Here is an 18860-nt window from a genome sequence, read left to right as displayed (position 1 = left end):
TTGCCCACCCTGCGTTGGGGGGCACAGTGACTCATTTGGGGGGGCATGGCCCGCGAATGACCCCCCATGACGCCGACCCTGCACAAGCCTATCATAGCGCTCCGCTAAACCTTTTAAATCTGCTCTCCCCTCTGACAGCTCTCATTCCAGGTGAATCGGCGCAACCCTCCTCCACCCCCCTTCACCTCCCATCCATCTGAATCCAGGGTCAAGCTAAGCCACTCCTCTTCAGACCGACCCCAGCTATCCATTCACCACCACCAGTGTCTAGACCCCGGGGGATTTCATCGGATCGGTTCTCCCTTCCCGAATGATATTCCTGCACAACGGGGCCTAATCGCCAAAACTCCTTTACATTCATGTGTATTTCTGGCAATAAATATGTAGGCTACTCTTACATCAAAACTGTCTCTCCTGATTGAAAGAGAGGTTCAGACACATCTCAACACATGTCAAGTTTCTCCAAGGCTGAGAACACATGCAGCCTGTACTTTTGAATAAAAACAGATTTTTAACAGAGTTATGTATTTGTGATCATACTGTGTGACCTGCTTGTATGTTCTTACACTATAGGTGTAGCCTACTGTTCTCTATGTGTTGTACTCAGTGATGGGGTCGTTACTCAAAAAAAGTAATATATTACATATTACTCTTAAAAAAAAGTAATATATTACACTACTTCGTTACTCTGCATAAAGTAACTCGTTACTTTACTCGCAGGGCCGGCCCGCCCCTCCCTACAGGCAGATCACGCAGACAGCCCTCTTGCTCGCTCGCGGGAGTATCAGCCTCGCGGAGTCTGTCTACGCGCGCGTGAAAAGTTTCTGGCACTTTGGGGCGGAGCCACTGGACTTTGATTGACAGCTGCCAGGAAACCCGGAGTTGCCAGGTTTGATAAATGCCTGAACTACCAAGAGCCGAGGAGTGACGGCAGCAAAATCAGTTGGACGAGATTGAATGGTAAAGTTGTCCATAAAAAACTATTATATTCATAAAGTGTACAGCTAATATATATATATATATATATATATATATATATATATATATATATATATATAAATTAATTTTATATAAAACAATATATTTTTGAGTGGGCTGTATCTGTCGAAAATTGCATCTCTCTTGTAGCCAACGCTGGGATGAATGGGTGATTGCCTCTTTGCTGATCAAATCTGACAGCAGGCATCCAATAACTCACCATTGGGATTTATAATAACTTCATTGTCCACACCAGTTAGAGGCATAACCCATTGTTTAAACAAATGCATATGTTTTATTACTTACATATTGTTGTTCATTATCTATGTATGCTTTTATAACATATTAAATGAAATAACAAGACAAACACAGTGCACAATGAATTTGAGCACAAACCACAGTATGTAGCTCAAGTGATCGGTAAAGGCTTACAGGAAACCCACAGTGACAACACCCTCTCATACGCATGCAGAGCTCAACATGCAGACAGACTGAAGCTGCAGGCTAGTGGTCTGATGAAGGTGTTGGTGCACACCCTCACTGTGTTTACCGTTTGTCAAATTGCATGCTAATCTCCTCCTGACCTCTTGTGGAGATGATAAGTAAAACACATACAAATAAAGCCCACCAGAAGAGGTTTGCCCTGCACTATACCCAACAGTTCAAACTTGATTATTTCTTGTAATCTTCCTACTAAAGTCCATAAACATGAGTTCTCAAAGGCTCAAACCTACTTTTTCAGTTTTTCTGTTCTGGCTACCTGCGTTATATTTCTAATAGCTATTGTATGCATTCCGGAATTAAGGTGTATGGCTATATGTTCTATTTAGTTTGGGAAAAAACATGTATACATAAAACAATCAATATTCTATTTAAAGGTTCCCTATACTGTTTTTCATCAATATATTATAGGTCTCAGATATATACAAAACATGTCTCTGAAGTGTTTGGCTTGAAATACCAAACAGATCATTGTAACATCCCATAATCCCCTCTGTTTCAGCCCTGTTTCAAAAGTGCTGATTCTCTGTCTGATACTTTAGATGAAAATAAGGAGCCACTCACAACGCCCCTCTGAGAGATATTTGGTTAAAAAGAACACAATGGTGCTCTAGGAGGAGATTCAGGTGATAAGGTGTGTGTGTGTGTGGGGGGGGGGGGGTTACCTTGGGTGGTTATTGGCTAATGGTTTCACAAGCCAAAAAAACATTACGACATCATAAAGTGGCCAAAATCTGATCAGCTCATTTTCAGACAGGTTTTTATATACAAAAAACCTGTACAAAAAGTGAGTGAATCTTTTTTCCTGAAACTTTCAGAATATCTTTACTCAGAGGGGAAACATGTTTATGTATGAAAGACATAAAAACGTGGATTTTGAATAATAAATGACATTTATATTAATTCTTAAACTGCAATTTATTATGTCATATTGCTCTCACAAATGTTTAACCATGCTGGCAATGTTAAGATTCTAACTTTACTCTCATTACTTGTTAATATATCAAAGACAGCCCTTTGTAATCTTACATTCATATTCCAATAAAGTGCTTGTCCATGTAAAAGACAATCGAAAACATTGTATTCAGATATTTCTAAACAAACACAAAAAAATAAATCATGAATACTATGAATAAAAATAGACTTAAGGTTCTGCCTGTATGCTTGATAAAAATATAAAAGCAAATCAAATAAACTATTTGAAAATTCAAAATGTGCATTAAAATGCACCCAAAAAACAGCTAGCAAGCAAACTATTCATAAGCATCTGGCAAATCAAAGGAGAACATTTTCAAAATGTGTGGGTTGTCCAAGGCCGATCCATAGGATCAGAATGAGGACAGATTCTTTTTTAAATGGGTCAATATAGGCAATGTTAAGGTTGGTTGACCCATTTCCAAGCTTACAAAATAAATAAAAACAGGAAACAATGTGATAAAAACACATATTTTGTATCTATTTATGTATATTAATTTGCTGCAGGCCATATTTTGGTAGTGCAGACCTTTTCAGCTTTTAAACATATTTAAGCCCCCTGAAAACGTGGTTTTAAATTCCAACTAAATCCTGAGAAACAATATATAGTCAAGACTAAATAAGAAATAATACAATATAAAATATCAGAAAAACATCCTTACATAGTTTTATTTACCGGGTCTAAACCAAAATAACTCAACTCTGCTGTAAGGGTGTGGTTATGTCATTTCCTAATCAAAGAACCCCACAACTGTAATCAGATTATGATTCTAACGTTATAAATTCATAGCCTAGAAAAATTATATATGACCCATTTCAAAATTGCAAGAAAAACAGAAAGAAATGGACAAATACAGAAACTGTTTTACCTGGGTCATTACATTCACTGAATAAAAATATTGTAATCAGTGCACTGTGAAAATAACTCTCTATTCTCAATACTCATTATTAAAGGCATCAAACCCGGATCAGGATGAAAAATCTGAGATTATAAAATCACTAAATTAAAAAGTTTCTCTCCTGCAGTAAATGTTTTCATAGGAGGTTTATATTAAGTGTAAGCATTGTGTCTATTATACAGAAGACAGCATCAACTTAATGTATTCCTTCAGACATAGGCAAGCATCAACATCTGCATCCAAAATACTATATGGTATCAACCATATTTCTACCTAAGACTTATAATAAATAAAATAAAACAACTTCAGCTCTCCGTGCCAGATATTATCAATGAGGTTATGAAACTCATTTTCAAATTCAATAAAAAAATTAAAACACTGATTATCAGAGTTTTTGAAGACCACTTTGAGGCTTCTCTGTTGTTGACTCTTTCTTTTTAAAAAGATTTTTTAACCTCATAGATTTCTTGCTCTTTTCCTTATGCTTGTTCTTCTCATCTCCAGTCCCAGAGTGCAATGAAGGAGATTGGAAAGCAATCGTTGGTGGAGACAGTGGTGGCTCCACATCTGTTGAAGCAGAGAGGCTGGTCGGGCTTTTAGCCACGGAGTGGCAGGACTTCTCAAGGATTCCATCATACACAAGCTGGCTCAAAGGGCCAGTCAACACTTCTGATGACGACTTCCATGGTACCTGGGAGGCTGCCATAAGGTCCGGGTGTCCAATTCTACCAGGAGATGAACTTGATCCTGATGCTCCCAACTCCTCCCTCAGTATTGATTGTTTAGGTATATCAATTTGTACATCAACTGTGTCAATATCATCTCTTTGCATTCTTGGTATTCTTCTTCTGAGAGAACCAGCAGACACATCAAGTTCATCTCTTAGTATACTTTTACTTGTTGACAACCCTAAACCAAACTCTTGCTTCTCTGTAGAGGATGAGGTATCGATAAGGGTTTCAAATCTCTCTCTGGGTAGCATTTTTAAGGAAGCAGTATCTGTGCAATACTCCAGCTCATCTCTAGATATCCTTCTTGATGGTATTCTGGTGGCTTCAATCATGTTCTCCATTGCTAATGCCCTCGTAGAGGTATCAAGCTGGCAGTCTTCTTTATTCCATGGAAGCTTTTTAGAAACTGTGTCGAGGGACATTCCCATTGTATCTCTTGTAATCCTTCTGGACAATGAGTCAAACTCAACATCATCCTGTGTCATCTTTCTTGATGCACTGTCCATTGAAGCCCCCATCATATCTCTTGATATCTTTCTAGGTCTAGGCTTCTCTGTTGTTGCATCCATTTCATTCCAAATAATCTTTCTGACATCCAGAGGTAAATCACTAACTTCTCTGTATACATTCCTTGAAGCAGTGTCAATCAAATCCTTAATTGTATCTCTCTCTACTTTCCTGACTGGGAATTCTGCATCCAACTCATCGGAAAACACCTTTCTAACTGAAACATCCATGGGAACTTCACTCCTGTCCCTGGATTTTTTCCTGGATGTACCCTCTATTAAAGACTCTTCTTTGGACATTTTCAAAGAAAGGGTTTCTAAAGAACTGTTCAACTTTTCTTCTTTTGCCAACATTCTGCAGGAAACATCTATGGAAGCTTCAAGTTCTTCTACAGTAGTTTTGCGAACTGGACTTTCAACAACAGCGTCTGCCTCTTTAGTCAAGGGCTTTGCAACGGAGCTGTCAGCATGGAACTCAATATCATCCTGATAGAGCTTTTGAGAGCAAGTGTCAACAGAAGGGCTAGGGAACATTTTGCAGAGAGGTGGGGAGATCATATAATCTGTGTCGTAGAACATCTCTTGGGAGTCTCTATTTGTGAGAGAAATAAAAGGAAGGAATAGGGGTATGAAAAGACAATGAATCAATCAAGGAATTAACTAAGAATGTAGCAGAAATAATCTGTGCTTGAGCATGATCAGTGATTAAAAAATAATAATTGGTATTTAAACGTTTTAGGCAGGAAGACGTACTGTTTCTTTAGAGTTTTCCGGAAGAGCGTCCCTTCCTCGCCGGGGTATGGGGCTCTGATAGGGATAAGAAGGTCGGGGTCCGGGGAGATCATCGCAGCCAGTGGCTGAGTGACGCCCGAACGACGTGACCGACATATGGTGGATCCCCGTGTTCGAGGGGAGGCCTTCAGTGGTGACATTGGAACTAGAGGAAGGCCAAAGATAACATAATCAGCAAAACTAAAACAACAGCAAACAACATCCAAATTTGTCCATACAACCTTTCTAAATATATGGTTCTGGAAGCTTTGTGATACAGGGAAAAGTCACCGGACGTTTAGGTAAACTGCAAATGACGAGCTAGCTACTAACATGTTTATCAGCTGGAACATGCTGGCGCTATTCAGGCACAACAACTTCTGTCCATAGCTGTACTGTTATACTCTGTAAAAGGAAAATATGATATCTGAGCTTACAAACTAGTTCAAATTCAATCAGCAATCTTGCTAACGTTCAGTCAGTAGCATTGTTAGTCAATTGGCCAAAGGTTCACATTTGTTTAAAATATAAAATGTTGTCTGAAAGCCTTGTTACTTGTGGATGTAGATGACATCTGTTACAGTGATTGATATGTCCCTTGGTTAAATTAAGTATACATACAGATATATTAAAAACAAAACCTGTGATGAGTGAAAAACTAAATTGAACTAAAACTATGCCAATCACATGCCTTGAACTCCAAACACATAGTGGACACTCATAGGGAACAAAGTAAAGAATCAAAAAGGATTCATTGCTGTTGCTTACCATGTTGTACGGCTGGAGAAGGAGGCGCTGTTAACAGATCCTCCATAGATCCATGGACGGAGCTGTGGCATGACCATGATGGTTGGGGCACTCTGGGAAACCCCAGGGCAATTGAGTCTGAGTAGAGCTGAGCACTGAGGTTTGCTATGCCAGGATTCCTAATTATTGGAAAGCCACAGACGCGCTCAATATACTGCCATCGATGGAGGCGCTCCCGTAAGCAGGCTGTTACTTCACACAAGGCATTCCTTTGGGATATATGAAGAGCGTTGTGACATATGTTAATTATTTACTGTAACAAACACAATCAAAACTTGCAGAGTGTATTTTGTGACTCACTTTGCCTCCAGGATCTTCTGGTCAACTTGGTCTAGAGAGGAGCTGTGGGCGACCTGGAGAGTCCCGAACACAGAACTCCTCTTCTTCTTAATCCTCTCCGCCTGTGAGGAAGTACATGTGAAGGTCACTAAACCAAACTGAGGCTGCATGGCGGCCATGCTGATCATAGCCATGATGAAATTCCTGCCTTGGCATTTGACCTTTGTGCCCTCAAAAAAATTGTAAAATCCTTATTGACCATTACTTCTAAATGATGAAATTCCAGGCCTGGTTATGTATGTAGTAATTTGTTAGAATTTCTGTAAATGTTAATGCTTTTTTTAGGGTTTTGCAACTAATCAAGTATAGTCACCGTGACCATTGGTGTGTTTTTCATGTCTGTCCCCCTTTTTTCATGGGAGCCTGCCTGCAGACCTCCACTCTCAGGACAGTTCCGGTGCAGGCTGCACTCTCAGGACACCTCCACTGTCAGTACAGGAAGTGACGATTCTGACGAACACGTTTTTTTTCCCGCCCACCGAAGGACTCGTTTGATGGAATTTTTCAAATCACAATGGAGACTCATCACGGAGACTCCATGACACCATGGAGGAATGTAACGGGAGTTGACAGAGGACTCTGCCCGCCTCACGAGTGCCTATTTTCACTTTCCCCCCTATTTTCCCCGTTTTTTTTTTTTTTTTTTTGGCTATTTCACCCGGTTTCTACCGGGGACATTGCCCGGTCTCGGGTGTCACCCCACTCATCCATATATTAACGGATTTTGACCATTTTTGTCGGAGGGCCTCCGCGCCGGCCCGGCCTAGTGCCGGTGCTCTGGCAGTCGGTTCCTCCGAACTGCGGGTTCGACTCTGATGGCCGGGAGGGTGTGCTGCGTTGGGGTGGGGGACTTCCCCCACTCTGCGTGTCTCTTCCTTCCCGGGCCGGCCGATATGAAGCGTGACCAAGACGCACCGTCCAGGGGTCCCACGGGTCCCGCAGCGGGGTGGAGGTTCCCAGCTGAACCTCCCCACCTCCGCCGCGTATATATATATATAGGGACACCTTGTAGGCCTATTGTAGTTCATATCAGTACAGTATCACTTTTCATCACTTAGATTGATTGAACTGTTCTGCCCCTACAGCGCACATCCCTATGCGTAGCTAGACAGTTAGCTAACTTTTAAAAGTCCTCCAATAAAGATGCAAGGTTTTCTTTCTTGACTTTACTGTTCTTCTTTTACTTTGTAAAACTGTAACAATATAAAAATAAAACACATATAAGTATGCAGGCTTTACATAACATATAAGTAGCACTGTACAAACGACACACATACTACTATTAGGAATTAGCTATCATTAGCATCACTATTAGCTAGCAAACGTCAGAATCGTCACTTCCTGTACTGACAGTGGAGGTGTCCTGAGAGTGGAGGTCTGCACCGGAACTGTCCTGAGAGTGGAGGTCTGCAGGCAGACCCCTCTCCCTTTTGTATGCATTACCTCTTCCTTGGCGATTGCAAGCTGTAATTCTGCTCTGTGCCTCTTGACATTGTAGTATTGGACTTCTACCTCATGTGTCAGCTGCAACCACAGCTGGAGGGTCTCTGAGGCATTTGAGCTAGCCTGCATGTCCTTCTCTGCCTGCTTTAGTGCTCCACGGACCTGAAGGGGTGGCATCAGTCAAATATTAGAGATCAGTTTGTAGACAAATGAATGAAAACTGATGTTAAAGATCTCCTATCATGCTATTTTTAGGCATCAGATATATAAAAACAATATCTAAAAACATGTCTATGATGTGTTTTGCTCAAAATACCAAACAGGTCATGCATTTTAGACATCCCTCATATCCCTCTATTTCAGCCCTGTTAGAGAATGGCTGATTCTCTGCTGGCCCCACCCCCTTTTGAGCACGCAGTCACACTGTGAGTTCTGTGACGAGCAGGCTGTCTTTTCTCAGATAAATGCTGCCGTGATCAAACGCCATATCATGTTCCAAACCACATCAAAGATTATTTTCAAAGAATATTTTCCGATATTACGTCATATCGGACGCAAATCTGGATCCGTTGTACCCCCGTTTTTAGAGATTTGTGTACGGAGGAAAAGAGAGAGGGTTTTATTTTCTGACACTTTGTGAGTTCCCTGGTACACCGGGGACACATATTTATGTATAAAATACATCAAAAAGTGCATTTTGCATGATAGGAGACCTTTAAAGCCTACAATTCCTTCAAATAACATTCACCTGTTTGCAACTTACAAATTATTTATCACTTGTATATAGACTCTTATGGCACTACTTCTATTCTATTTTATTGTATTTACTTGCACTATTTTATCTGTTATATTGTGTGGCACTGTTGGAGGAGCCTGTGACCTAAGATTTTCATCGACATAACTACTCTGTAGCTATGTGCGAATTACAACATGACAGGTGATGACTAGAGAGTGCAGTATCCTGTAGTTGTGTCTCTACCTGCACCAGCTCTTCCTCTGCCCATCTCAGGCGGCTGAGTTCACTGACAGCTCCCTGCCTCAGCTCGTGCAGTCGGTAAGCCTCCTCATGCGCCCCCATGATCTCATCCCTCATCTTCTCCTCCAGGTTCTGTTTTGCCTCTGCCACATTACGTTTTTCTTCCTGTGCTCTCTCCAGTCTGAGGAAGTGAAATGTTTTCAGTGCAATCAAACCAAACTAAGTACATTCAGTAATGTATAGTAAGTGAGAGATAACCAAAAACTCACTGTTCCTGCATATCTAGGAGGCTCTGTTCAGCCCTCTGAAGACTTTCCAAATCTTTGATCATCCTGGCTATGTGGCATTTACTAGCTTTGTTCTGGGTCCCAGCAAACCAGCAGCCTCCAACTCCCATCACCACCGATACAATGAGCAACAGGTCCTTCATATAGTTATGAGGGGGACCTGAGGTGGAATTGAGAGTAATGATTATGAATTGTTGATTAATCATACAAAATAAAGGGATAGTGAAGAGTAATTTACACATAAACAAGTTAGCAACAACAACATTCTCTTTTTTAATTGACACCCTGTTTCAGCATATTAAACCGCTGCACACTGGTACTTTTTGGGATAAACAACACAATAGGGACAAGTCAAATGTTATCTGTTAGATACTGGAAACATCTGAAGAATTTGTAGGTATTTAAGCTAAAGTGGCAGGTTGGTAGAACAGTAACAGATACACCAAAGAGGCCTTCTTACGTGTAGGAGGTCCAAACAAAACAACATCCAGAGCTTTGATGTTGAGCTTCTGTTTGTCTCTCTGGTCCTGAACCCTCAAATGGCCACTCAGAAATGCTGGCTCATTGGCTGCAATCCTGCACAAAGGTGTTAGAGTTTAATGTGTTGTGTGACCCTTCAAAACAACTGACTTGTTTTTAAAGTGTCTCGCTTGGAAGACACACAAGAGATCTGTCAGCAGTCAAATAGTCTTTTTTGCTTAGGAAGATTTCTAAATGAGTGAAGAAAAGTTGCTTCAATACTTCCATTCTTATCTCATTTAGCAAGGAGATAATCTCATCCCGTAAATAAAGTAGGATTCTCTTATTTCCACAGTTTAAGTCAAATATGAATTATTATTCTTAACATCTTCCCTTAACCACATAATGTATTCCATTGAGGTCAAGGAAAATTGGGGAAAAGATAAGAAAATGTTAATTTATTTGACTATCTGATTGCAGCCTTTATCCCGGTTGACTATAGTATTATTTCTGGATATCCTCACCTGGGGAGTGTATTTCCATTGACCTTAAAGTCTTTAAAGTTCCTTTCATACTGGGGCAACTCAACAAAATCCTTCAGCCAGCGGACCACATCATCTTGAGTCCAATTATGTACTGAAAGTGAGACAAAGAATAAGATAAAGTAAGACAAGATAGACTGACACACCTTGTGGAACAAACCCTGTCTCTCCCTTTCTCTCTGTCTCTCTCTCTCTCACACACACACACACACACACACACACACACACACACACACACACACACACACACACACACACACACACACACACACACACACACACACACACACACACACACACACACACACACACACACACACACACACACACACACACACCTTCAGACGACTTCCAACCCCTCCATAGCTCCTCGATTGTGATGTGTTGGTCTTCTCTGTGCAGGTGGCTGTGTTTGTTGGTCTGCTGCTGCTTCATGTCCTCGATTATGAACTGTATAACATAAGAGAGGGACAATGGGAATATGTAAAAACTGAGAGAGTGAAGATCTCTGCCAAGGCCTTTCAGTAAATCCAAAAATAATCTGTGTATTTGCCATGTGATTTGGATCCCCTCCACATTTGATTGGGTTCTTTCTTTCCATGTTACATCTTTCTACCAAGTTGCATACAAATATGACTTGTAGTTCTTCTGTATTCCTGACGACTAACAAACCTACACACACACACATACAAACAAACCAACCCGAGAATATAATGTCTAAAAAATATTGAAAAATTCAGATGCACAAAACGAAGCTAAGGTCTCACAAAGACTTTTAAATTAGCTACGCACAAACCTCTCCTTCCAAAAGCAGTCGGGATAATGTTGCAATGTGTTAAGTATTTGGACTTCAATTCTAGGAGTAAGGACTCTGTGTTTTAAGTTAGTATGTATTTAGAATGCATGCAGTGTGAGTGTGAGTGTGAGTGTGAGTGTGAGTGTGAGTGTGTGAGTGTGTGTGTGTGTGTGTGTGTGTGTGTGTGTGTGTGTGTGTGTGTGTGTGTGTGTGTGTGTGTGTGTGTGTGTGTGTGTGTGTGTGTGTGTGTGTGTGTGTGTGTGTGTGTGTGTGTGTGTGTGTGTGTGTGTGTGTGTGTGTGTGTGTGTGTGTGTGTGTGTGTGTGTGTGTGTGTGTGTGTGTGTGTGTGTGTGTGTGTGTGTTAATGCTGTCTTGGAATGTGTCCTAGGCTGTAAACGGAGACTTCATATGATTGCGAGAGGAATCTTGGGGCTGGGTTTTGATGAGCCCAGCCCCCTCCTGAAGTCTCTATGGCGACCGCAACCTGAGCCCCTGGATACTGTATCCCTGAACTGCATTCTATATGGCGAAAGTATTCTAGAATCATGGATTTACTACCAATATCAGATACAACTTAAGACTCACAAACTCTTTGGAATAAATAATAATTAATTTTGGATATTTAATACTTAATAGTTATTAAAATGTGATCCTGAAGACACCTACTGTTGTGTGAACCACCACAAATGAGGTTTGTCTTTGGACACATTTTGTCAACAAGATATCCACAATAGGGTAAGTTGCAGTCCTAAAACTTCATTGGTGTGTTTGAGAATAAAATGAAGACTAAGTTAAAAGTAGGTGGTCCAATCAAGGCCACTGGAAATAGGGGGCTAGGAGGTTTTGAAAGGGCAATTGTGGCATTATGACTGGTGTGATCCATTAAATTACATATCATTTTAGCTGACACTTTTGTCCAAAGCAACTTACAATAAGTGCAAAAACCACGAAGTTTCAAACTCCGAACAACAAGCAGAGTGCAGATATATTAACTTCAAGCAAGATCATACCATAGTAAGTGCTGGTGAATTAGTTAAAAGGCCTAAATTAACTAAAAAAGTTATTTGTCTTTGATCCCATTTTTGATCCTATTGCATAATGGTCTTCAGTTAAAGAAAATTATTTTTGTAGAAAGAAAACTATGTTTAGTTCAGTCAGACAACTCACGTGTTCCTTTAACATGTTTATTAGAAGAAGCATATAGTTGAGTTTGGCGACTAGGCTCGGGCATCATCACTCCATAGATATACATAGCACGATGAGTGATGATTAAATAACTAACACCCGAGCCTACAGGTGGAAGCTGGGGTGGTGGTGGGGCAGGCAAGCAGCAGCGACGTAGAGGTAGCTGCAGCAATAGCAGCAGCAAGCAATGCATGGAGAGAGATCTGGCAGGTTAAATAGAGCGGCATATTAAGGAGACTCTGTTTGGTTGGTTGTAGAGTGGCAAGGGGGCGTTATGTATGAATGCAGCATAAGTGCTCGAGTTGACTGCCTGAACTAGCTCGCAGGCTTCGCCCCATGAGGTGCAATATAGTACAAGTATGCAAAAAGATCAGATACGATAAGATAACAGATGCATATCTAACCATTTTTGGAAATACAATTGTGAAATTCAGTATTGTATTTGCCCATTAACTTATTGTTTTTTTTTGTCATGGAATTTCACTCAATTACAGAAGTTTGCTCAACTTCAATAATAGTATTTTATAGAATGTATTACATCACTGAGGCAAATCAATAATTTTTTTATTTTTACTATAATAAATTGTCTAAAGAATAAGAGACGCAGTGGTCGGGTATCATTAGGAGGAGTTATACTGTTAAGTGTAACTATGAAGGTCACCAGCTTTGCCGTGTTCTATTAGTGCAAACCAATTTTGACACTGAGCCAAAAGCAAAGTAATACTGTTGCTATCTTTGAAGTAGCATTTGACTCTTCCAGCAGCCAGGACACCTGTTGTTGCTTTGCCCTGTCTGTCTAATGCAAGAGCATACATGCAGGGCCAGCTAGGAAAACAAGGTAAACATGAATGATGAGTCTTGTACCTCCACACTCTCCTCCACCTCAATCCCTCCGTCTTGATCATCGTCCATCATCTGATGGATGCTCCGAAGGGCTTCCAGGCTGTAGCGGTCCGCCTCGCTCATACATGGTGGATATACCACCATGCAGGGATCTACATGTGACAGGAAGGCAATGACATTATATCAATTAGTATTATATTACACATATCAATCATATCAAACATGTCAATCGTTTATTTGTAGCAGTAATGGATGGGCAATGCTCGATTAATCATTCCAAATACAAGGAGCAAAAATGATGTGTGAACATTTAGTTATTCATTATCTTCTGTACATCATAGAACTATTCTCTTTTTGTATATTGTGAACCCCTAAACATGTACAAAAGAAAAACGAAAAAAAGTAAATGGCCATGGTTTCTCTTAAAACACAAACAATGTTTCAGACAGCAATTATTAATTGCATGTTTGTTAACATAAATTGTATAGGATGTCCTGTTAGACCAGTAGTTGAAAATTATGCCACACAATATGACACATGTAATCCTAACGCCCTCTTGATGCTGGAAAGGGACATCTGTTGCTAGGTATACCCCTCTCTCTCCATATATGTTGTGACTGTCGATAACATTTAAATTCCACACAAATCTTAATTATTTAAAGGAACCATTTATATGTGTACAAACATAGGGAATAACTATCTACACATCAGTTTAAGGATTTGTTGACAAAATAATTTCTCCTTAAAATGCCTTTAGTAGCTATACATGGTCCTTGCACTTTTGTTTGCACTTTTTTTTAACCACCATTATCAAGGAAAATATCAAGCTTTTTAAGTTAAGCATAATATCTGAGCCCAATGTCCAAATGTAAGTCTGAACCAGGGCTTTTATATTCATCTTATGCCACAATAGTGGAGTCAACAAGAGAGTCTCTGAACCAAGAGACTGACAAGTTCTGGCAAGCAAGTTTGTTTCTGTAGTGTCTATAGATCTAAGCAGACTGTAACAACTACAGTTTTAACCAACTGTGAAATGGAAACACATGTACATGTAGACTGTAGACAATCACAATGCTTTTTAAACTCAATTTCTGTAAGTTATCAAATGCTGTTATAAAAATAAAACATAAACTACGGTGTTGGCCAATGAGCTTTAGGCTAAATCCTTAACTCCAGCGCTCTACAAGACAAGGTTTGCCAAACATACTTCAAATGCCAGCAAAGATTCTCTAGAAAATCAGTCATTGTGACCAAATGTACTTTTGTAATTACATGTTAAACGGTAGTGTGTTCCAGGCTCAATACGGGAATACTAATAAAGGAGAAGATGACACAGCTTTTCATCATCGTCGTGAATCAGAGCCCATTTTTGTTTCTGTGACTGTGTTATTTGGTTGCTCCAATGAGCTGAGGGGACAGGGGTCAAAGGTCTGCTTGTTAAACCCACTGTCAAAACCAGTTCGAGTAACATACAGTATGCTACTCTCCATCCACAATGTAAGGGGAAAACAAGGGATGTGAAGTGGCTTCAGATGAAACCTGTGAAATATTTTTTCTTAAAAGTTCTGATTTTAATCTCGGAACATTTTGCCAAAAATGTTGTCAATAATGTCAAAGTAGTATAGTTTTAAGTCCAACATGGTGCTGTAGTAAAAAAAGCACCGGACTAAATTATGCTAATAGACTAGTAGAAAAGCACCAGGGGTGCAGAGAATTTTTTCGAAAGTTTTAGAAATAACACAACATGAACAGAAGGGGACAACATCTATGAATATGATTAATTATTCGGCTTATTCTCACATAAAGGATGAATGTATAGAGCTAAGACATTGATCCCATCATAGTTGTTAAGGAAAGTTGCATTTCTCAACAAGGAGGAGACCTCCCAGCTTGGCATGGCTATCAAATATCAATGGTCTATGCAAAGACCCTCTGGAAAGTGCGTGTCTGAGTGTGTTATCTGTGTCCCTGTGGGACCTAAACATGACCCGAGTTTCAGTCTTTTCACAGGTGAGCTGTTATGAGACCTGGGAACATGAGAGGAGCACAATGCAGTCAAGTTAACTAGTTATGAGGTTACAGTTTTAGAATAAAAACAACCCAAACAAGGTCCAGCAATATTTAGTGTGAAACGTTTTTTTCATGTCTTTACATATATCTCTACATGTCATTTTGGCAATGACTCAAGAACAAATGTTAACAAAGGGTGTTCTTGTAAAGTTGGCTGCATTGTCTCGAGTACAATGACCTGTGGAATGTGCTTTAAAATAAGGCAATTCATCTTTCAGAGTCATCAAAATGGAAAAAATGGACATGAAAACAAGGGCTTTCTTTCAAGTCGAATACATAAACAATATTTAGGGTTGAAACCAATATGGTTAAAAAATGTTGAATGGGTTACCACCATGTGCACAGTTAGGATACATGTTTTCAAATTTGAATGCAAAATTGGATAAGTTAGAAATAGAATAATGTGAAATGACCGTCTGCCTTTCTCAGCCATTGTAGAGACGAGATTGAAGTTATGCCTTTAGTCTAACTTTTGGAACATTATTGGCAGTGCATATTTGAAAAAATGCAACTATAGGAGTGAGAGCTGATGTACAGCTTTCCTATATAAATTGGCTCTTCTGTAATACCTGTTGGGTCGAATCCTGCGCTCCCTCCGGGGAAGGTGAAGCCCTGGAGGTCCCCAGCGCCTTGCGCGACCACAAAGAGCGCAGCGGGGAACACGAGGAGCAGAAGGGGGGACAAGGGAAGCATTTCAGATGGTAGATAATCCTGTTGTCCAGATTTAAGAAACTCTTTCAAACAGAAGGAGTAAGAACATACACAGTAACAACCCCCGTTTTGGAGGCAACACGGTCAGTCAGCGACAGTCGTCAAGCGATCCGAGTTACTATTTCAGGGTCAGCCTTGCAAGCGAGATGTGATACCGATGATTCACTTGAGAAATCATGCAAGCTGGGTAATTGGCACTTCGAATTGTATGAAAACGCGAAAAAAGTTCCAACACGACTCCAACATGATTTGTAATATCGTCCGAAGAGGTCTGTGCGTAAAATACTCCAAATATGGTCTTTGGTATTCCGGCAAAATAAGAGACAGTGGTATTATTAATCCAAACGTGGCCTAATAAAAAGTTAGAATAAAAAAGTCCTGACGCTCATCCATCATTATTAAAATCCAGAGTCAAAATTGCACTCAGAAATAGATTTTAAGTGTGCCAATGCTGTTTAAATATGTAGACAAAATCAGCCTATAATCCTGCTCATGGTGAATATTTCTTCCCTGCTCCTTGTTGTTCCTGGAGTCTGTCTCTTTATAAACCTGATAATCGGATTTGTCCAGTTCTCTCTTCTGTCACCACTTTCCCAAAAGAGACGTAAGAGTTGTGACGTTCTTACGCGGATATGACCGCCCCACCTCTTGTCTCCCTCCCTCACTCCCCCCCCCCCACTCCCTCTCTAGCAACAGGGGCCCTAACACTTCATCATGTTTCCTAACCCAGCCTCCAACCCAGACCATGGAGCTGCAGTGTTGATCCAGTGACCTCGATTTGGTAGATATACCTACACTGTAAAATATTACCATGATTTCACAATATTTAGCTGTAATATTTTACAATAAATTACTGTTTTACCACTTTACAGTCTTTACCTGTAATGTTCACAATATAATACTGTAATTTTGAATGTCACAGTGAAATCAATGCAGGCAGTTAATTACTGTATTATTTCACAGTAACATACTGTATTCAGACCATCCTCTGTGATAACACAACAAATTAAGTGATTTTCTTGCTTTTATCGCTCTTGCTTGGCTTTAAATACTAATTTATTTATTTGGTGCAGGTTTTACTTAAATTGAAAGGGGCACCGATGCATGTGCCTTAAAATAAACGATGCAACATATAAATCTATGTAAAATTGAAATTGTTGTCTTGGCTTAGTGTTTTCACGTGCTTCCTGGGCATTAAGCCTGAGACGGGCTCGAAAGCCAAAAAGAGGCATGGCAATTTAAACCTCCATGTCAGCACATTCTTCAGATTTTTTTTTACTTTGAGTGGATGTCTGTGTAGACATGTGATAAGTTGTTTCCCCGACTCAGACTGCAAGGAATCTGGGTGTGACCCTAGATAACAACCTGTCATTCACTGCAAACATCACTGCTACAACCCGTTGCTGCAGATACACTTTTTACAACATCAGGAAGATACGTCCCCAGCTGACTCAGAAAGCGACGCAGGTTCTGGTCCAGGCTCTCGTCATCTCACGCCTAGACTACTGCAACTCCCTCCTGGCTGGTCTACCTGCATGTGCCATCCGACCTCTGCAGCTCATCAGAATGCAGCGGCTCGTCTGGTCTTCAACCTTCCTAAATTTTCCCACACCACTCCGCTCCTCCGCTCCCTTCACTGGCTTCCGGTAACTGCTAGAATCCACTTCAAGACACTGGTACTTGCTTACCATGCTGCGAATGGATCTGGCCCTTCGTACATCCAGGACATGGTTAAACCGTACACCCCAGCGCGTGCACTACGCTCTGCATCAGCCAAACGACTCGCTGCACCCTCGCTGCGAGGGGGACCCAAGTTCCCATCGGCGAAAACACGTGGGTTTGCTGTCCTGGCTCCAGGATGGTGGAATGAGCTCCCCATTGACATCAGGACGGCAGATAGCTTGCACATCTTCCGGCGCAAACTGAAAACTCATCTCTTTCGACTCCACTTCGAGCGATAGAACTATTAACAAAGCACTTATATACTAATAAAGGACTGGCTTATCTAAAGCCAGTTGAGTAGCACTTGAAATGTTTGGCTCTATGAAACCTGATGTACTTATATGATTCTGTTTTCTTCAAGGTTGTGTCTTCCTGGTCGAATGTACTTATTGTAAGTCGCTTTGGATAAAAGCGTCAGCTAAATGCAATGTAATGTAATGTAATAAGTGCTCCCCTCCTTGTTTTCTTTTCTGTCTCCCTGGCTCCGCCTCTGACCAGGTGCACCTGGTCTGCCCCTGGCTCCGCCTCTGCCCAGGTGTTCCAAATTCCACTCAGCCGTGTATATATAAAGAGAAGCTGTAGGAGAAGGATGTCTCGCCTATCCGGGAGACACTGTCCTCAGAATACCTCTTTGCCATTTTGAGCTGTAGGCCATATTTTTGCAGATGTGTTTATGTTTAGCCTGGAGGACCTGATAGTCCAGTTTTCGCGGCTTTATTTTGTTTCCCATTGGGTTTATAATGATAATGATTTCTGGTTAGGGGGGGGGGAGCTCTGGGTCCTACGGTCCGTGGTGTGGCTGGCTCGGGTTCCCTCCTTGTTGTTGTTCCTTTTGGCCAGTCCTCCAGACCTCGTTTTGTTTCCCATTTCACTTGTGTGAGCAAACGGCTGATTATCAATACATGCTCGTTACCAAGTACCGGTTATTGCGTGTATTCTTTCATGTTGCGGGTCTCAGCACGAGCCACTACCGCGGAGTAGAGGTTGGGGCCGTAACAACATGTCCAAGACACTGTGAAATGTACTTTGCACTTCAATGGAGTAATACAAAGTTAAAATGGGCATTTTCTTTGTTTTTCTTTGTTGATTGAGCTGATTGAATTGTGTAGTTATGGTACAATCCCAGTCAAAATTACAATATATTATCGTATTATTTAGATTTTTATATTTACAGTAAATTACTGGCTACTGTGTTGCATTACTTCTACAGTAATAGTGTGAAAATACAGGTAATTACTGTAATTTATGTACAGCAAGGTACCATAATACCACAGCTCTGTACTGCTATATCACAGTAATTCCATGGGCATGGCAACTGT

General features: G+C 40.7%; 1 protein-coding gene across 3 annotated transcripts; it reads right to left on the bottom strand.

The window, feature by feature from the left end:
* Positions 1–3104: 3104 nt before the first annotated feature.
* Positions 3105–16392, bottom strand: LOC117538057 (stromal interaction molecule 2-like). Of its 3 annotated transcripts, none has more exons than XM_034203562.1 (12): positions 15678–16392; positions 13060–13190; positions 10553–10664; positions 10197–10308; positions 9674–9789; positions 9196–9373; positions 8930–9107; positions 7951–8112; positions 6469–6569; positions 6130–6377; positions 5344–5527; positions 3105–5182 (listed from the first exon to the last, which is right to left on the bottom strand). In XM_034203562.1, exons 1-12 carry the CDS (start codon positions 15799–15801, stop codon positions 3739–3741), a joined length of 3090 nt encoding a protein of 1029 aa, XP_034059453.1. In that variant the 5' UTR covers positions 15802–16392; the 3' UTR covers positions 3105–3738. The 3 variants fall into 3 exon arrangements, with proteins under 3 accessions (XP_034059453.1, XP_034059454.1, XP_034059455.1); XM_034203563.1 differs by having other exon boundaries at positions 8020–8112; XM_034203564.1 differs by lacking the exon at positions 7951–8112.
* Between the last annotated feature and the right edge of the window lie 2468 nt (positions 16393–18860).

Source organism: Gymnodraco acuticeps, unplaced genomic scaffold (genome assembly GCF_902827175.1).
Source record: "Gymnodraco acuticeps unplaced genomic scaffold, fGymAcu1.1, whole genome shotgun sequence".
Lineage (NCBI taxonomy): Eukaryota > Metazoa > Chordata > Actinopteri > Perciformes > Bathydraconidae > Gymnodraco > Gymnodraco acuticeps.
This window is presented reverse-complemented; position numbering and strand designations above follow the sequence as displayed.